The 18,307-nt window shown below is 41.0% G+C and overlaps 3 protein-coding genes across 3 annotated transcripts; all 3 read left to right on the top strand.

Annotated features, from left to right (window-relative positions):
* Positions 1-69: 69 nt before the first annotated feature.
* On the top strand, positions 70-1,647 carry CBG09071 (the record flags this gene model as incomplete). The annotated part of the gene is made up of 5 exons (XM_002641164.1): positions 70-366; positions 411-929; positions 982-1,178; positions 1,225-1,354; positions 1,405-1,647. The coding sequence occupies 5 exons, from the start codon at positions 70-72 to the stop codon at positions 1,645-1,647; spliced, it is 1,386 nt and encodes a 461-aa protein (XP_002641210.1).
* Positions 1,648-2,267: 620 nt separating this feature from the next.
* Cbr-cct-6 lies at positions 2,268-4,121 on the top strand (the record flags this gene model as incomplete). The annotated part of the gene is made up of 6 exons (XM_002641165.1): positions 2,268-2,404; positions 2,455-2,518; positions 2,564-2,698; positions 2,746-2,918; positions 2,963-3,678; positions 3,724-4,121. 6 exons carry the CDS (start codon positions 2,268-2,270, stop codon positions 4,119-4,121), a joined length of 1,623 nt encoding a protein of 540 aa, XP_002641211.1.
* A 578-nt stretch (positions 4,122-4,699) lies between these two features.
* On the top strand, positions 4,700-18,189 carry CBG09074 (the record flags this gene model as incomplete). Its single annotated transcript, XM_045243615.1, has 4 exons — positions 4,700-6,400; positions 6,449-6,791; positions 17,358-17,434; positions 18,067-18,189. 4 exons carry the CDS (start codon positions 4,700-4,702, stop codon positions 18,187-18,189), a joined length of 2,244 nt encoding a protein of 747 aa, XP_045093895.1.
* Between the last annotated feature and the right edge of the window lie 118 nt (positions 18,190-18,307).

Below are 18,307 nucleotides of genomic sequence, written 5' to 3'. Positions count from 1 at the left end.
TTAATAGTTAAGCTGCTGTAGCCAATAGCTCGAGGATGAGTGTTACTGTTGAGCAGGTACCGTATATCCATGCCCCTCGTCTCTCCAACAAGATACAACATTCAGGAGGCTTACGAAATGCCAGCCGACAATAAAAAAGTGATGCTAAAAATCGACGACGTTCATCTTCACTCGTGCGGCGTGTTCAGCAACGTCTACAAAGGAGACCTTCGTGAGCCATATGCAAAGAAGATTGCCATTAAGAAGAGTTGGCCGGAAAAAGGAGAGCGAAACTTTGAGTTCATTTTTTTGACTGGACGCGAGCGGAGCAAACACAAGAATGTGATTCAGATGATTTTTGCATTTAGTCACAATTATGATAATAAGGTATTTTTGAAGAACCAAAATTCAACTTTCTCAACACTCTTCAGGTTTGTGAATCGTATGTTTTCGACTACATGCCAAATACACTCGCCGAAGTCATACGTCAGAAGCTGACTGATATTGATATCCGTCTCTATACATGGCAGATGTTCGCTGGATTGAAATATCTAGAGGAGCACAAAGTGGTTCATCGAGACTTGAAACCAGTCAACATTCTTGTGGATCATGATACTGCGCTTCTCAAAATCAGTGACTTTGGATCTGCGAAAATCATCGTGAAGGGAAAAGCCAACAACTTCTATCAAGTCACCAGATTCTACAGACCACCTGAATTGCTCCAGAAGGCCATGGAATATTCGGCAACAGTTGATGCTTGGTCAGCAGGTTGCATTCTGGCGGAAATGGTGAAGCGTCATGTGGTTTTTCCTGGACGGGATAGTACTCATCAGATGAAATTGTATTGTCGTTGTTTTGGAGCACCAAATGAGCAGGAGATCAAGGCCATGAAAGGAGAAAGACTGGACCAGGAATTTTGGAAATTCACGAAAGGATATGGATTGCAAAGGGTGAGTTTTTGATTTCCAGTATACTTCCAAGTTATGAGCTAAATTATTTCAGCTTGTCACCGAAATTACACCAGAACAGCTCCAGTTTTTGAAACGCATCCTGGTGTACACTCCAGAAAAACGTCTTCGCGGAAAAGAACTTCTCCAGGATCCGTTCTTCCGACCATTGTTCAAGGCGGGTGCTGTTCGTCAAAATGGACAAAAAATTTCAGAAGTGATCACACAGGCAGATTACAAAAAAGCTTGCGAGTAAGATAGGGTCTTGAATCTATTTAAATTGATTTTGGAAATTCAGAAACGAAGATGCCTCAGCCTGCCGTCTCGCACAACTCGCCAAGACTGACACCAAAGATCAAGGAATTCCAAACTGTGAGAAGAGTAATTCCTACGAGAATGTCGTTACCAGAAGATCCACTCTCATTCCGGTTAATTACAATTAAATTCTTCAAATCTAAAAATTCTATTTCTATTACAGAAAGAACAAAAAATGGCTCGTGAGGTCAAGTCGAAAGAAGACAATTCGAACGATGATCGCCGCCTTGGATCGAGTGAGGATCGCAAATCAGAGAACGAGGCCAAGAAGAAGCGATCTACAGAAGTGGCATCGGCTGGAAGGCGTAGTGATCAGAGCAGTAGTACTGGTGTCGGGAAAAAGTCGGTGATGAAGTCATTGATGCAACATATCACATCTCGTCACCATGATGCCCATCAGGAATGAAAGAAGAAAATCATTGAACTCATGTACTCTAAAAAAGTGAATATTTGAATAAATCTCAAAAGATTTTCAATTGTTCTCGTCGTTGATAGTTTTAGCTGAACCAGCAAAAAATTCTGAGCGCAAAAGTTGAATGACAAGCATCTAAAAATTATTTTTGTGACCTAAAAAATTAGCTGTTAAACCTAAATAAATTAAAGAAAAATTAAATTAACGAATTAACAATTTTCAGCAAAAAAAATCTCTGAAAAAACTGAAAGTTTTGTGACAAAAGGGAAAAAAACTAAATTTGAACGGTGCGCGTAAATCGGCGCCGAAAGACGTAGAACCTCTCTTCGCGGCGGGATATCCGCGAAGAATTGGCATGCGCCTTTAAACTCAAATTCATTTTTCTAGAAAAAATTCAAAAAAGTATGCGTTTCTGGATCTTTTTCGGTCATTTTCTCTCGATTTTTCGCTAATTAACGCATTAGAATTGTTGCTCAGATTTTTGACAGTTGATTGTAAAGTTTCCGGAGGTCTTTCTTCATGATTCTGCTATTTTATTTGCCGAAACCCTTTTTTGAAACTTATGTTTTTGTCTGACTTTGCTTCGAGTCGAAACTATTGTTTTTTCAGGTAATATGTCTTCCATCCAGTGCCTGAATCCGAAGGCCGAATTAGCCAGGCATGCGGCCGCTCTCGAGCTCAACATCAGCGGAGCTCGTGGACTTCAAGACGTTATGAGATCGAACCTTGGACCAAAGGGAACTCTTAAAATGTGGGAAAGTTTTTTGTTTTGTCAAAGAAGTTAATCTAAATGATTGTTAGGCTCGTTTCTGGAGCTGGAGATATCAAGTTGACCAAGGATGGAAATGTCCTGCTTCACGAAATGGTGATTGATTTTCGAGGCTTACGAATACATTCCTGTTGCTTTTAGGCTATCCAACATCCAACTGCTTCAATGATTGCAAAGGCATCGACAGCACAAGATGATGTTACCGGTGATGGAACCACTTCTACTGTTCTTTTGATTGGAGAGCTTCTGAAGCAAGCCGAATCTCTTGTTCTTGAGGTAAATCAAGTTTATAAAATCAATATCATTCAAAACAAATTTTTCAGGGACTTCACCCACGTCTTGTCACAGAAGGATTCGAGTGGGCCAACGCCAAGACGCTTGAGTTCCTCGAGAAGTTCAAGAAGGAGGCTCCAGTTGAGCGTGATCTTCTTGTAGAAGTCTGTCGTACTGCACTTCGCACAAAACTCCATCAAAAGCTTGCAGATCACATCACAGAGTAGGAATTCATAAGTTTTTCTTATTTCATTTTTTATTTCTTAGATGCGTTGTTGATGCTGTACTGGCTATCCGTCGTGATGGTGAGGAGCCAGATCTTCATATGGTTGAAAAGATGGAAATGCATCATGACAGTGATATGGACACCACTCTTGTTCGCGGATTGGTTCTCGACCATGGTGCCCGTCACCCAGACATGCCACGACACGTCAAAGACGCCTACATTCTTACCTGCAACGTTTCTTTGGAATACGAGAAGACTGAGGTTAACTCTGGACTTTTCTACAAAACTGCCAAGGAACGCGAAGCTCTTCTTGCCGCTGAGCGTGAATTTATCACCCGTCGTGTTCACAAGATCATCGAGTTGAAGAAGAAGGTTATCGACAATTCACCAGATGGAAAGAACAAGGGATTCGTTGTCATCAACCAGAAAGGAATCGACCCACCGTCTCTTGATCTGTTGGCAGCTGAAGGAATTCTTGCCCTTCGCCGTGCTAAGAGACGCAATATGGAAAGACTTCAGTTGGCTGTCGGTGGGGAAGCTGTCAACTCTGTCGACGACTTGACACCAGAAGATCTTGGATACGCTGGACTTGTCTATGAGCATTCGCTCGGAGAGGAGAAGTACACCTTTATCGAGGAGTGCCGTGCTCCAAAATCTGTTACTCTTCTCATCAAGGGACCCAACAAGCACACTATCACTCAAATCAAGGATGCCATTCATGATGGTCTTCGTGCTGTTTTCAACACTATTGTTGACAGTGAGTCATTCATAGGAATTCTCTAGAATAAAGTTTATATTACAGAGGCTGTACTTCCTGGAGCCGCTGCTTTCGAAGTTGCCGCCTATGTTATGCTCAAGAATGAAGTGGCAAACTTGAAGGGAAGAGCCAAGCTCGGAGCTGAAGCTTTTGCCCAAGCTCTGCTGGTTATTCCAAAGACGTTGGCTGTGAATGGAGGATATGATGCTCAGGAGACACTTGTCAAGTTGATTGAGGAGAAGACTGCTGCTGGACCAGACCTCGCTGTTGGACTTGATCTTGAAACCGGAGACGCTGTTGAACCACAAGGAATCTGGGATAATGTGACAGTGAAGAAGAACAGTATTTCCTCGGCTACCGTACTGGCCTGCAACCTTTTGCTTGTCGATGAAGTGATGCGCGCTGGAATGACCAATTTGAAGACACCACAGCAAGCAGAATAATTTCCTAAATTTGTGCCCTCCCATCCTTATTCTCCAGTGTTTTCATTTCTATGATCTTTTGCCGTGTTTGATAATACCCCCGTCCTATCACCCGAATAAGCTTAACGTTCTCGATTGTTTTTATAGCTTTCTTCAGTCGATAATCAGCAGATCGATCTGTTTTCTTTAATTTTTCCTCCCCCTTATTCGTTTTTCTACCCAAAATGTTCTTTATTGCTTTCCCTTTGAGAATTTTGTTGATTTTTTTTCAAGCATGTTTCTTTTTGATTTTGCGCAATAAAGGCTTTCTGCTTTCAAATATGAATTTCCTATACTTTTTCCTCGTTCTTTTCAGTCGTACTAACATATTTCAGAAAGAATCCATCGACAAGGCATTGATTGCCAGCGGGCATCCTGCGTTTCGAAAATGTGTTCGCTGGTGGCCTAGAAGTCCGCATGGCGGCCACATGTGTTGCTGGGCAGTTTCGCAGTGAATAGCGACAATTTGAAATAGAATTTGTTTAGAATCAGCGTTTTTTTGTTGTTTCTTCTAATTTTTAATAGAATTTTTTTCTAAAAAATTACATTTACAGTGAAAAATGGCTGCTGAACCACCATCACTTGAAGAACTTCTCGAGAAGAAAAAGCAAGAGGAAGATGAAATGGCGAAAGTGAGTGTAAACGGTTGTTTCGTTGTAAAATCATTGAATTTTCAGCCAAAGTTTCTGACGAAAGAAGAGCGAGCTGCATTGGCTCTGAAGCGACGAGAAGAGCAAGTCGCGAAGATTCGGGATGCTCAGAAACAAGCCGAGGAGGCTAGAAAGAATTGGGGCCGAGTCGAAAAGCCGGCTGAAGATAGAAAGGATCGGGATTATGGGAGGGATCGAGGATCAGATCGAGGAATGGATCGTGGAATTGACAGAGACCGAGAACGAGACAGGGATCGTCGGAGAGATCGACGTGATCGGAGCAGGTCTCGGGACAAAAGACGAAGCAGAAGTCGAGATCGAGATGGAAGACGTCGGGATAGAAGTCGTAGCAGAGAGCCGAGAGATCGAAGAGACGATCGGAAAAGAGATCGTGATAGTGATGATGGAGACGACACTGGAAAGATGGCAAATGCAGTGAAGGACAGATATCTAGGAAAACAAAAGGAGAAGAAGAAGAGAGGGAGACGACTTCACGAGAAGAAGTTTGTCTTCGATTGGGACGCTGGAGAGGACACTTCACAGGATTACAATAAGCTCTATCAGAGTCGCCATGAAATTCAATTCTTCGGAAGAGGATCCGTCGCTGGAATGGATGTGAATGCACAGAAGAAAGAGAAGAACTCATTCTATCAAGAGATGATGGAAACTAGAAGAACTGCCGATGAGAAGGAACAAGAGAAGAATCGTTTGGAGAAGGAGAAGACGAAGGAGAAGAAGGTGGCTCATGACGATCGTCACTGGAGAATGAAGGAGTTGTCCGAGATGACTGACAGAGATTGGCGAATCTTCCGTGAAGATTTCAACATCTCCATCAAAGGAGGAAAGGTTCCACGTCCTCTTCGTAACTGGGAGGAATCCGGATTCCCAGATGAAGTTTATCGAGCAGTCCAAGAGATTGGATATTTGGAGCCCACGCCAATTCAAAGACAAGCAATTCCCATCGGTCTTCAGAATCGAGACGTCATCGGTGTGGCAGAAACAGGTTCCGGAAAAACTGCCGCTTTCCTACTTCCACTTCTTGTGTGGATCACAAGTCTTCCGAAAATCGAACGCCAAGAGCACAGTGATCAAGGTCCTTATGCAATTATTTTAGCTCCAACAAGAGAATTGGCTACTCAGATCGAAGAAGAAACCAACAAGTTTGGAAAGCTTCTCGGTATCCGCACAGTTTCAGTCATCGGAGGAGCCAGCAGAGAAGAACAAGGAATGAAGCTTCGTATGGGAGTTGAAGTGGTCATTGCAACACCCGGACGTCTTATGGATGTCCTCGAGAATCGTTACCTGCTTCTCAATCAGTGCACCTATGTGATTCTCGACGAGGCCGATCGTATGCTCGACATGGGTTTCGAACCGGATGTTCAGAAAATTCTCGAATACCTTCCAGCGTCGAATATGAAGAAGGATACAGATGAGTTCGATAACGAGGAGGCGCTGATGAAAGGATTCGAAACGAGAGACAAGTATCGACAAACTGTCATGTTCACTGCAACAATGTCACCGGCAATCGAGCGATTGGCACGTCAGTATTTGAGAAGACCAGCAGTGGTGCATATCGGAAATGCAGGAAAGCCAACCGAGAGAGTAGAACAGGTAAGAGTCTTCATTTTGTTGTTTCTAATCTAAAAGTTTTAATTCCAGGTTGTCTACATGATCACCAAAGATCGCAAGCCGAAGAAGTTGCTAGAAGTGATCTCCCAACACGACAAGTACCCAATCATCGTCTTTGTCAACCGGAAGCATGGAGCAGATTCGTTAGCTAAGGGTCTAGCCAAAGTCGGCAAGAAGACCAGTGTTCTTCACGGTGGAAAGGGTCAAGATGCGAGAGAATACGCTTTGAAGGCACTTAAAGATCAAGAAACGAAGATTCTTGTGGCTACGGATGTTGCTGGAAGAGGTATTGATATCAAGGACGTCTCATTGGTTATCAACTACGATATGGCTAAGACAATCGAGGATTACACTCACAGAATTGGAAGAACTGGTGAGTATTGTTCCAATTTTTTCTCAAGATCCTTTCATTCCATATTTTACCCGTGATGTTTGGAATGGGCTTTTCGGAATTTCAGATTGTTCCGATTTTCAAAATTATGGGAGTTCTTTAACATTCGAAAATAGGAACATTCCTAAATTCCAAAAAGGTCATTCCGAACATCCTTGGTCTTCTGAACCCTTCTTTTCCATAATCTCCTTTTCCTATTTTCCATATATACGAATTATGTTCCATATTCCCTCTTCCTCTTCTTTGCTTCCAACCGTCGCCTTGGCAACTCCAGGGCGTGGCTGACTCATTTAGCTTTGCAGCTGCCCTTTTCGTATCGTTGCACATATTATTGTCTTCGACTTCCCCTTCTCAGTAATCCCCTCCTCGTCATTTCGACACTTCAGGCATATATTCTTCAATTGGTATGCGTTTTGTAGCTCTTCTTCTCCTTTTCTTCCAGGCTGGCTACTACCTTTCAAATGCCACCGAAAAACCAGAATTTTTCGAACTTCCTAGAATCTCAATCCTCCATTTAATCTAGCAAAGCTGCTGGAAAGAGCCGAGAGCCTCCTCAGCCCCAAAAGGACACACTGGAACATTCGAAATTCAATCTCACGAGATTGGTTTTAACTAATTTGACCTAGAAAAACGAGATTCCTCTCCCGGAATTCGTCATTTTATAGCCAAATCAACCCGGAGAAGACTCATTTGCCAGTCTAAGAGAGCTAGCTGGAAGAGAACGATGTGGAATAAGGGAAGAGGAGGCATCGTCTTCCTCTTGTTTTTTTTTTCGAAAAGGGGAATTCTTCCTTTATAGACACCACGTGGTCCCTCTGTCTCTCTTCCACTGTTGCATGGCTCCTCCTGTGAGAGAGCCCATCGGCAATATGTGAGTGTGTGTGTGTGCCGGGCACATTTTCAACTTTGAGCCACTCCTCTCCCTCCCTCTTTTTGTCGCATTTTTCTTTTTTTTCCTCTATACTTCTTCCTTTTTTTCTTCTTTTTTTTCAATGCTTCCCCTTCTTCTTCTTCTCTCGATTATTTTTTTTTCTCACGCGAAGTCTCTGTGCTGTCTCTTGTCCTTCTTTTTGCTTCTGAAAGAGCCCTCACTCTCGTCACCTCTCTCGCTGTCTCCCCATCGTCATCGTTGTCGTTGTCGTCGTCGTCGTTTTTTCGTCGTGTTGCTCGAAAAATGCACACACGAAGGCAAGCGAAGCACAAAAAAGCTCGCTCCTTCCTCTTCTTCTTCTTCTTCGTTTCGGTTCCTTCCCCCCTGAAGAAGAAGAAGAAGAGAAACTCCATCCACACGTGCAGCCCAGTGTTGTGCCAGAGAGATAGATGGACCGACACTGATAGTGACGGAGAGAGAGAGAGAGAAAGAGAGAAATGGAGAAAAACGACTTCTTCAAAAACTCTTCAGTTGTCTCGTTCCTGTGCTCACGGGTTCTTTTTATCTTCCTCTTTTCGATTTTTTTTTTTCAAAATATTACTCATTTGGTAGTCTAGTGTAGTTAGTTAGGGTAATTTAGACCTATCAATCGGAAAATTGTGAAACTTTAATAGGACTTCACCTCTAAATTTGTATTTATGCAATTTTTTTCAATTTGAAGAATACTCCAAAGTTGATCGATTTAATATTTGAAGCCTTTTTTCTATTTTTTAAATTAGAAATTCAGAGATCGTCATTAGAATTCTTGAAAAAAGACATTTTAAAATTCTTCTTCAAATCCCCTCTATCCAATTTTGCTTAAAAATTCTTTTAAATGACTTCTGAAAGTCTCTGTTTCTTGAAATTTGCCAAAAATTAGTTTCCTCCGATTTTCGAAAGCCTCGTTCTAGAATAACCTGTATTAGAAGGGCCCCTGTTTTAGAAGGACTCCTCTAATTGAAGTGCCCCTAGCGAAGTCACAAAAATTGTAACGACCGGCCCTTCTAATACAGGTTTTACAGTCTTTCAAGTTTTTGAGCTCCTGAAACATCCAAAAATCCGAAACTTTGATCTTTTCAGAAGTTCCTTCTTCTTCCCTTGTTCAGGCACCTGTCTCCTTCTTTTTAAATTTAATCCCACCATGCGTGAATATTAGGTGTAGACTGTCTGTCTCTATATGTATGTGCAAACACAGAGTCCTCAAAACTCCGTAAAAATAGTATTTTCCGTCTTAATTTTGTTTCTCTTCTCGTCTCTTCTCGAACGCTTCTCTATGGAGGTCTATAATTATCCGAAAAAGGCGGGGGAGGAACCCATATGCCTGATAATAATAGAGAGAAAGAGACCCTTCTTCATTTTATTCCACCCAATAATCATCCACACACGTTCCGAATCCCCATCTAATTGCATATGGAGAATAGGAGAAGCAGAAGCTTCATCATAATTCAAAGTATATATCAATTGATTTATGGCATAAATTATCTGATAGAGGGCAAAAAGATATTTCTCTTATCATTTTGTATTCTATGATATTTTTTCACTGTTCAAAAATTTCTTGTCCTTTGTGTTTTGCTGAAAGTGCAGCGAACGATAAAAACAAGAAGAATAAGAAGAAACATTAAATTTTAGACTTTGAAAGATTGCTCTCTATTCCGTCGGAAAACATTTTTCCGGGAGCCTCAATACAGCGGAATATAAGAGTTTGTTCTCTCTCTTATAAATACAAACACACTATATTCCTCGCCTTTCTCTGTATTTGAACAGCATTTGTCTCTGCTGCGTGTGGCTGCGTCGTTGTTACCTGCGCCACGTCTATCGGGTACAGGAGCTCTCTTTGAGACGAGTAGGACCCATCCGAAACACCATAACACAATGTAGACAGGCAAATGAATTATGCCCTCTATCATCTCTTTTCATAGAGAAGTGCGGAAAAAGAGCAACCTTTGAAAAGCGCGGAGAGAGCAGTTTGTTTCGTTGCTCTCGAATGTTACTACCTGGAGCCAGCGCGAGCTAGTGCCAGGTAGCACACGAAACTAGTTCTATTAAGAACACCTGCAAATTTGATAAGCTTTCAGAAACCTTGGCAACATTTGAGACACAAGATTTGGTTGTCTAAAAGTTACGACTTTTCTGGAAACCTCTAATAGACCGGCACCCCATAATAGAAGTCTAAACTTCGAGTTCAATTATCACAGTTCCTTCAAATGATATCTGAAATCTGTCAACTGATAAAATGTAAGTGATATGATGACATACAATTTATCAGTTGACCTAATTTTGATATCTCTTAAAGGAACTGAGATAATTGAGCCCACAAGTTACAGTACCTTTTCAAAAGTTGTAAACCACAAAATGCAACTTTTTTCAAGCTACTGTATTTCTTGAGATATGCGCCTTTAAATTGAGCTCGCAAGACCCAGACAGCGTGCTCCTATTTGAGGAAGTACAGTAATTCAGATCAAAGGAACCGTAGTCTGTTTCCAGAGAAAAATGGGCGAAATGTGTTTTAGAAACCACGTGGAACCTTCTCTACCGTAATACAGTTTCCAAACCAATATAATTGTTTACCTGTCGAACCTGGGTGGTTTCAAAACCGCCTTCTCTATTTGAGTGCCACCACCACATGTATTTTTTTTCTCTCCATCGAGTCCGGCGAAAAAATCTTCACCTGTGCAGTAGCCGAGAGAGCATACCTTTTCTTTTTTTGCTGTCTCTTCTTTCTTTCCTTTTCTCCTCCTCTCCCGGTGTGTGTATGTTTGAATAGTGTTCTTTTGTGAGTGTGTCTCTTTGCTGCTATGTGTTGTCTGTGTGTGTGTGTGTGTGTGTGTGTGTTTCAAATATTGGCCATCCGCACTGCTCTGCTCTTTTCCACACGACGGTTTTCGCTTTTTTCCTTTTTCTCCAAAGAGACTAAAAAGTTTGGATGACGTCCTTCTGACCTAGTAACCATGAAACATGTCTAGATGACTTCTTTTTGCCCTGACAGGTAACATGATACGTCTAGAAGCGTCTAGAAGCTTCACAGAGAGGTCCCGTCGGCTCGTCTCTCACTTTTTTCAAAATTGTACTGACGGTTCCCGTTTCTCGATTCCAATCTCCACTACTCGGAGGCATTCTTCTGTGTTCCGTCCGTCGCTCTTGTTGAAAGATCTTTGAAGGTCGTTAAGTGTATGAGATAAGTTTTTAGAGATCTTCCCGTGTAGATTATCCCCCTTTTAGAACTTCTCTTCTCAAGGATTCGGAAGGCTTTTACGGCTTAATCGTTGGATAGATGTGTCACAAAAATCAGCTGATTTGTATATCCCGAAAAGATCTTTTTTTCAAAATTTGGAAAGCTTTTTTTTCAGAAAAAATCTCCCGTATTTCCTCTAATCGAAAACCATCCAAATTGTCAACATTGAGCTCAGTTATCTCGATTCCTATGGAATATATTAAGAATCTGTCAACTGAGAAATTACTTATTATAATATCACCAATATTTTATCCGTTGAGAAGATGTTGATATCTCTCCCAGGAACCGAGATAATTGAGCTCAAAGTTAACGGTACGGGTGGGCTTCTATTTGAGGGCATAGGATAGATATGTTCTGAATACACATGCTTTCCAAATTATGAAAATGATCTCGATTCCTGTTAAAGATATCAAACATTTGTGAACTGATAATTTGTTTACCACAAAATCACCAATATTTTATCAGTTGGAAGGTTTTTGATATCTTTTACAGGAAACGAGATAATTGAGCTCAAAATTTACGGCTCGGTTCCATTAGAGGAAATGCGTTATACTGAAAAGTATAAATTTGGAAAGTATTTTTATTTCAAATCTCGAGACTCGAGAATGCCTGAATCGTTTCTCTGTACAGACCTACATTGGCAAAATAATTTCCAGTCCCAAAAAATAAAAATCAGCACACAAGCTACAATTAGATTCCTAACCAGTTTAGGACGTAACCTACTCCAACCAAGTAGGCTACAATCCAATTCCAGAAGTCCATTCTGAAAATTCAGTACCCCCTAAATTAGGTCGTAAAATCTCAAGTTTCCCCTGCAAAAGGGTTCGTTTAAGACCCAAAACATCGAGTAAAAAAGAAGATTCCAATCGTGTCACGTGTCTCTCTCTTTTCCTGCTACCCTCTCCACCCAATCGGTCAGGTGGGAAAGATAGAAAGAACGAAGAATCGTCTATTTTTTTTTCTCTCGCCTGTCGCTGTGTTTCTGCTGACATTCTTCTGGCATTCCGCCAAGAGGTATTAGTTTTTGCACTCGAACGGACACATACTTTCTCTTCTGCAAGACGCATTTTTTTGCTACAAAGAAATTCTGAAAGAATTGAAATTCTTCTTTTCAATAAATGTTGTTGAGAAACGGAAGCTTTTCATAAGTATTCATAACATTTTAATCTTGCTCAAAGCCCCTTCATATCATGTGTGTATGTGTGTATGCCGACGTCTTCTAGTAGAATACTCTTCCTCCTCATTAGTATATGCCGCTCCGAGAGCTCCCAGAGCTCCTCGGGCCCAATTATGAATCTTGTGAGGTAGCAGCTCATTATTTTTGGATTATTTCAAAGGAAAATAGGTTAGCTACAGTACCCCTGGATTTTCCTAGGCCACGGCCATTCATTCAGTCCGGCCGGACAGTGCGTTCCAGCCATTGTGTTGGTTTAGGATGGTGGAGGAAACGAGCGACAGAAAACAGAACACGTTTCGTTTCTCTTCTTGCCATCCATCGTTATATGTCTTCCTCTTCTTTTTCCTATTTCTTCTTCTTCCGACATTTTCTATTGATTAGTTGGGGAATTTTCTTCTTGAACTTATTTCCCAAAAGTCATTGTGTAGCTCTGATTTCTAGCTTTTCCTAGCTTCCTAGTTTTCTGGTTTTCTAGGTTTCTAGCTTTTTAGTTTCGTAGCTTACTAGCTTCCCGTATCCTATCTCCTTAGCTCCCTATCTAAAATTCATCCGATTCCGACATCTAGCTCCAATCCCCTGAATAAGTCAATTCTAGTAATTTACAATAATAAAAATCAGTGCCTAGGTGTCTTCTCTTCCCATCAATTACCAAATTTGGAAATTGACACAAAACGGAGAGAAGAAGAAACACGTGATGGTGATACTAAAGTTAAGGTGTAATCGATAGATTATCAGTGTCTCTCCTTGCTTCTTCCCCAAAGATTCTCTCTCTAATCCTTCTCCAATCGGATTTTCCCTTCGTCTTCTTCATACATCCCCGAGCTCTCGGCAACGTCTTCTTCTTCTTCCCATTTCCGTTTTCTTCATATTCATTCATAATCGAATATATGGGCACAAGCAAGCAAGCACACCTGATTATGCCTCACTTCATAGGCTCTAGAAGTAGTAGTCGTTATCAGAACGGAAAGCGATGTTTTCTCCTTTTTTCCCTCTTTTTTCATGCATTTATGGCGAGGCCTGTGCCCTCAAGAGACGTCGTCATCATGTTTTTTTTCCAAAAGGGCATCATCGGTTTTGCTCCTCATTACTTTTTTCCCTTTATTCCCCATTCTAATAGTTTCAAGTTAAAACCAATCTTCGCCCTCTCTCTCTCTCTCTCTCTCTCTTTTTATGTTTGCACTGGGTTCAAAATGTGTTGAAGGGAAGGCGCGGGAGGGTTGTGCTGAATTCTAACCTCCCTCCACAACTTTTCCTATTTATTTTCCATCTTCTCCTGTGTGTCTTTTCACCCTCCTGTTGTTGTTTCGTTTCATTTGAAATTGACATGAAATGTACATGTGAACCGTGTTAAGCACTTCATGTGGATCTTGTACACAAAACCTGCAATAGAAAGGCCCCCACACTATCAAATTTGAGCTCAATTATCTCATTTCCTGATAATGATATCAAAAAAGTACAATTTATCAGTTGGTCACTGTTTGATATCTTTCACAGAAAGCGAGAAAAATGTCTTAAAGTTAGGAGTCAGGTATTCGCGCCAACGGCGCCCCATCCTAACTGATTAGAACCTAGATATCAATGTCAGCTGATAGCCGACCTCTTGTTTCATTGGTTTCTTTGTAATCGTAAACAATTGCATTGCAAAAATAAAATCAATCGATCGGTCAACTATCATTCTTATCATCAAGCGGTACTGCTGAAGAAGAAATGTGCAATATGGTATACAGTAAAATAACAAATTGCGAAATATCATATCAAACCCTTTTCTTATCACTCCTCTCTTCTCCTTTCATCGTTTTTCTTGTCGAAAAAAAACCGTGGGCAGGTTCTTCTCCATAAACGACTTCTTCTTCTTGATCCAAGTCTTCAATTAATGGATGTTTCTTTTTTCGCCAATTGACCTCTCTAAAAGCGTTTCTTATCGTTATGTTGTCGACGCCTCTACAAAATCTACTCGGAAGAAGATCGAGTAAAAGATCTATTAGATGAGCCCCGTCTTCTTCTTCTTCTTCTTCTTTTTGATCGTCTTCTTCTATCTCCGCAAGTCCATCACTCATTCACTGTACTTGCCCCGCGGAACAATACCCATCGTCGATCTTCTTGCCAACGTCTTCTTCTTTTTCTTCTTCATCTTCCTATACCGTGTTTCTTCTTCTTCTTCTTCCTATTTGTCTTTTCGGTTGTTTCTTCTTCTTCTTTTTCTCGCCAATTTCGATTTGCGACCTACCCGAACCGGCTATTGTATTTACCCCGTCTCTCTCGCAAAAATCGGTCGGGAGTTTTAACAATGTTCCTGCTGCTGCCCCCAGCCATATCTCCCTATTTTCCTATAGATTTTCTGCCCTGTCGAATTTGTCTGCATCTCTCGCTCCTCTTGATCTTTCTCTATCTCTCGACGACCTCACTTATTCTTCTTCCGATAGTTTGATCAAATCAAATGATTTCCGTAGCAGCAGCATACCTCCATCGCCACGCGTGGTTTATCTGTGTGCGTTGATCGAAGTATCAAAATGTGCCAAAAGCGTTTTGGAAGAGAAGAAAGATCATCAGAACGACTTAATGATTGGTGAAGAGGGAAATTCGCTGATAAGCAGTGGAAAGGAAAAGGTGGAATAGAAATCGATTTTGAGGAGTTAAACAGTTTTGGCGGGTTACTGTAGTGAAATGTACGCGATATCGCGTGCGGTGTATTACACAGAATCTTTAAAAAGTATGGAAGACTCTAAAAGAAGGCCACTGAAACCGCCAACTTTGAGCCCATATACTTCATTTCCTGTGAAAGATATCTAAAAGTGGTCAACTGACAAAATCATAATACTAAGAGTATTTTATCAGTTGACAACTTTTTGTTATCTTGCATAAAAGCCAAGATAATTGATCTTAAACTTGGCGATGGGGACCCTTCTATTACAGGTTTTACGGTAATTTCAATTTAGAAAATCTCAATTTTTCTCGGAATCGGATAAAATATTTTTTAGTGACAATCATGTTCCCGAATTGAAGCTGGGCAAGGCCATATTTTTTTGGATTTTTCAACAACTTCCGGCCTTCTCCAGTCAGTTATCATTGAACGACTTTCAAAGAATCATTTTACATTCCCCAACAAATATTTAATGACAATCTATAAAAGTGTACTCCTTTTTCATATTTCTCCTCTTCTTCTTCCTCTTCTCCAACCATCCATTTTAAACAAACACATCGAGGAATCTCTGCACTCTTCTCGCTCATGAAACTTTTCCCGCAGTCCTTTTTCGGCTCTTTCTCCGTAAAACCGGACAGCTGACACCGGAATCGAAGCATAAACATAGTCGGGCGATTTTCTGTGGCACAAAATTGGCTCCCATTGGAACGTGGCTTCTTTTTTTCAAAGTTAGAGAAAAAGAAGCCAAGTGATGGACGCCACCTGTGCAGTAGCCATGTGCTCTTCTCTATTCCTTCTCTTCTCCCAATGCAATCGACAGTTTGGAATAGGAGAAGAAGAAGAAGAGATGTGTTTCTTTACTTCTTTTTCTCTTTGCTCGAGGTCGTCACTTTCTCCTTCTCTCTTCTCCAGTCCACACTTTCATCATTCAACTTTCAACTTGTTTTATATTTCTTTTTATTCCCTCTTCTTCTTCCTTCTGACCGTAATCCGAAATTGTTGTACGCATCTTGACCTACCCCTCATTCCGTCTTCCTCTTCTTCCTCTTCTCCTTCTTATTCCTTTTACCTCAAACTGTTTTTGCGTGTCTATTTCTCCGCGATTCGCGCGCTATCTCGCCGCCTCTCTTCGGGGTATTTACCACCACAACACAAAAAGCGATTTTTCTCTCTTCCACTCACTCACACGATTACTGGCGCTGGTTTTTTAGAGAAGAGAAGAGGCAACAGTGAAAATACACAGGCAGGAAAAATATTATAAAACGATTTACAATTTTCAATCTCTCTCCCCCAGGTCGATATTTTTTGATTCGAAAATCGGTTCAAATCTGTGTGTGACGACGATTTGTAGAGGAATTAAACCTACTTTTTGAATGGATTTGAGGTACTCAGTTTGATACTTTAAAAACTCAAAAAAAGTTTCTTTGAAAATCCAGATTTTTTAGATATCTAAAATTACCGTATTCGCTCTATTGCCCACTTGAACTGTCAACGTTGAGCTCAATTACCTCGATTCCTGTGTAAGATATCAAAAATGTGCCACCTGGTAAAATATTGGTAATATTATGAGCAACGTTTTATCAGTTGACAAATGTTTCATATCTTTCACAGGAATCAAGATAATTGAGCTCAAAATTTACGGTTTGGGTGAACTTCTACTAGAGAAAATACAGTATCTTCGGCGCAGAGTGTGCGTGTCGGTTTATTAGAGGTTGCTAGAGAAGTCTTCTTTTTGGAATTCGGAGATAATTGAGCTCAAAGTTGAAGAAGTACAGTACATCTTGAAACTCGAAAATATCCGATCCGTTCCGAAAAGATCCCAAATCAATGTTTTATTTTATTCTCTTCTCTATCTCTCCCTCTATTTGATTTATTGGGGCTCTCTCTCTCTCTCTCTCTCTCTCTCTCTCACTCTACACATTCTGCTCCTGGTGCCTCAATCATCATCATAGCAGTTGTAACACAGATGTGTTGACAACAAAAAGTGTCGCTTTATCGTTTTTTTCATGACTTATTCAATTATTATGACCTTCTCCTCATTGTCTGCGTCTCTTCCTACTCTCATCTCTCTCTCCCTCTCTCTCTCTCTCTCTCTCTCTCTCTCTCTCTCTCTCTCTCTCTCTCTCTCTCTCACTCGAAAGGTTACTCTAACAGATTCGATGCGAAGATACGGTCAGAACGAAACGTTTCTGTAGAAGAAAATGTTCTTCTTCTTATTTCTCCTCCTAGTGATAACACAGCAAATTTCCTTCATCGATAAGCGCGAAACTCTGGCGTCTCTTCATTTCCCGTACTTTCTCGCCACCCATCATTAACTTGTGTGCCCGTCTACGGTATTATCAATCATTTTCTTCTTCTCACATTTTTCTTGTTCTTCTTTTTTTTTCTTTTTTTCTTCTTCTTCTTCGACCACCTATCCCTCTCTACGCCTGGAAAACGTTGTTTCCAGTTGCTCTTCTCAGCTCATATCTTCTTCTTCTCATTGTTATTGCCTTCCCTACACACACTTTTAATCAGTGTTTAGTAGTTTTGGTATTCCCCCCAAAATCAATCAATATTCAATAATTTCTATTTTTTTCATTTTTCAGGTCGAGCCGGCAAACATGGAAAAGCAATCACCTTCCTCACGGCAGATGACACGGCAGTGTATTACGACTTGAAGCAGGTAATACATATCCAAGAATAATTGGGTTTACTTTTCTCGCGCTGCTTCTAACCGAATTTCTCTCTTCTTCAAACCCCACTTCACACATGTCTATTGCCTAATTTCCTTCTTTTTTTTTCTTCTTTTGCAGCGCCATACACTTGAGCTGGTTCTTGAAAAAACGAAAAGAAAAAAGGGCAAAGAAAATGGACTTTCATGGTGTTTTTTTTTTTCAGGAACTTTTCACAAAATAATTATGTGCTGCATCTATGCTAATTAGCTGGGGGTACGACGAATTCGAACGTTTTCAAAAACAGAGCGCGCATGAAAGCACACACAAAACAGCGTTCCAATTTGGGACAGTTCGACTCCTTACCAGTTCGAACTTGTAACAGTTCGATTCTGTCCGCGTTCTGTTCTGGTACGTGTGCGAAAAAAGGACTGTTCTGAATTGAATCAGTTCGATTTTAGGTCTGTTCGATTTTGAAAACGTTCGAATTCGTCGTACCCCCAATTAGCTCCTCAGCAATTCAATTAGACGCTTTCGCGTCGAGACCATCGCTAGTTTCACTGTAGTATTACAGATATTCGCGTTAGAGCGCGTTTACAAAGCCCCAATCCTTTTCAAACTTTTAATTTTCAATTTTTTTCAGTGTCTCCTCGAGTCGCCCATCTCATCATGCCCACCGGAACTCGCTAATCACGAAGCAGCCCGCGCGAAGCCAGGACAGATCACTTCGAAGAAACGTCAGGATGAGACGTTGTATCTGAAATAAGGAGCATAATTCCAGAACCTGTTTTTTCGTCGTTCGAAACCCAATAAACTTATTTATCTGAGCCCCGCCCTCTCTTATCCTTATCCCCTATGTTGCTCGAAGCACGTTTTGATATCTA

This window comes from Caenorhabditis briggsae, assembly GCF_000004555.2.
Source record: "Caenorhabditis briggsae complete genome, chrIII, whole genome shotgun sequence".
NCBI classification, from domain to species: domain Eukaryota; kingdom Metazoa; phylum Nematoda; class Chromadorea; order Rhabditida; family Rhabditidae; genus Caenorhabditis; species Caenorhabditis briggsae.
The sequence above is the reverse complement of the archived record's forward strand: the minus strand, read 5'-3'. Positions and strand labels throughout refer to the sequence as shown.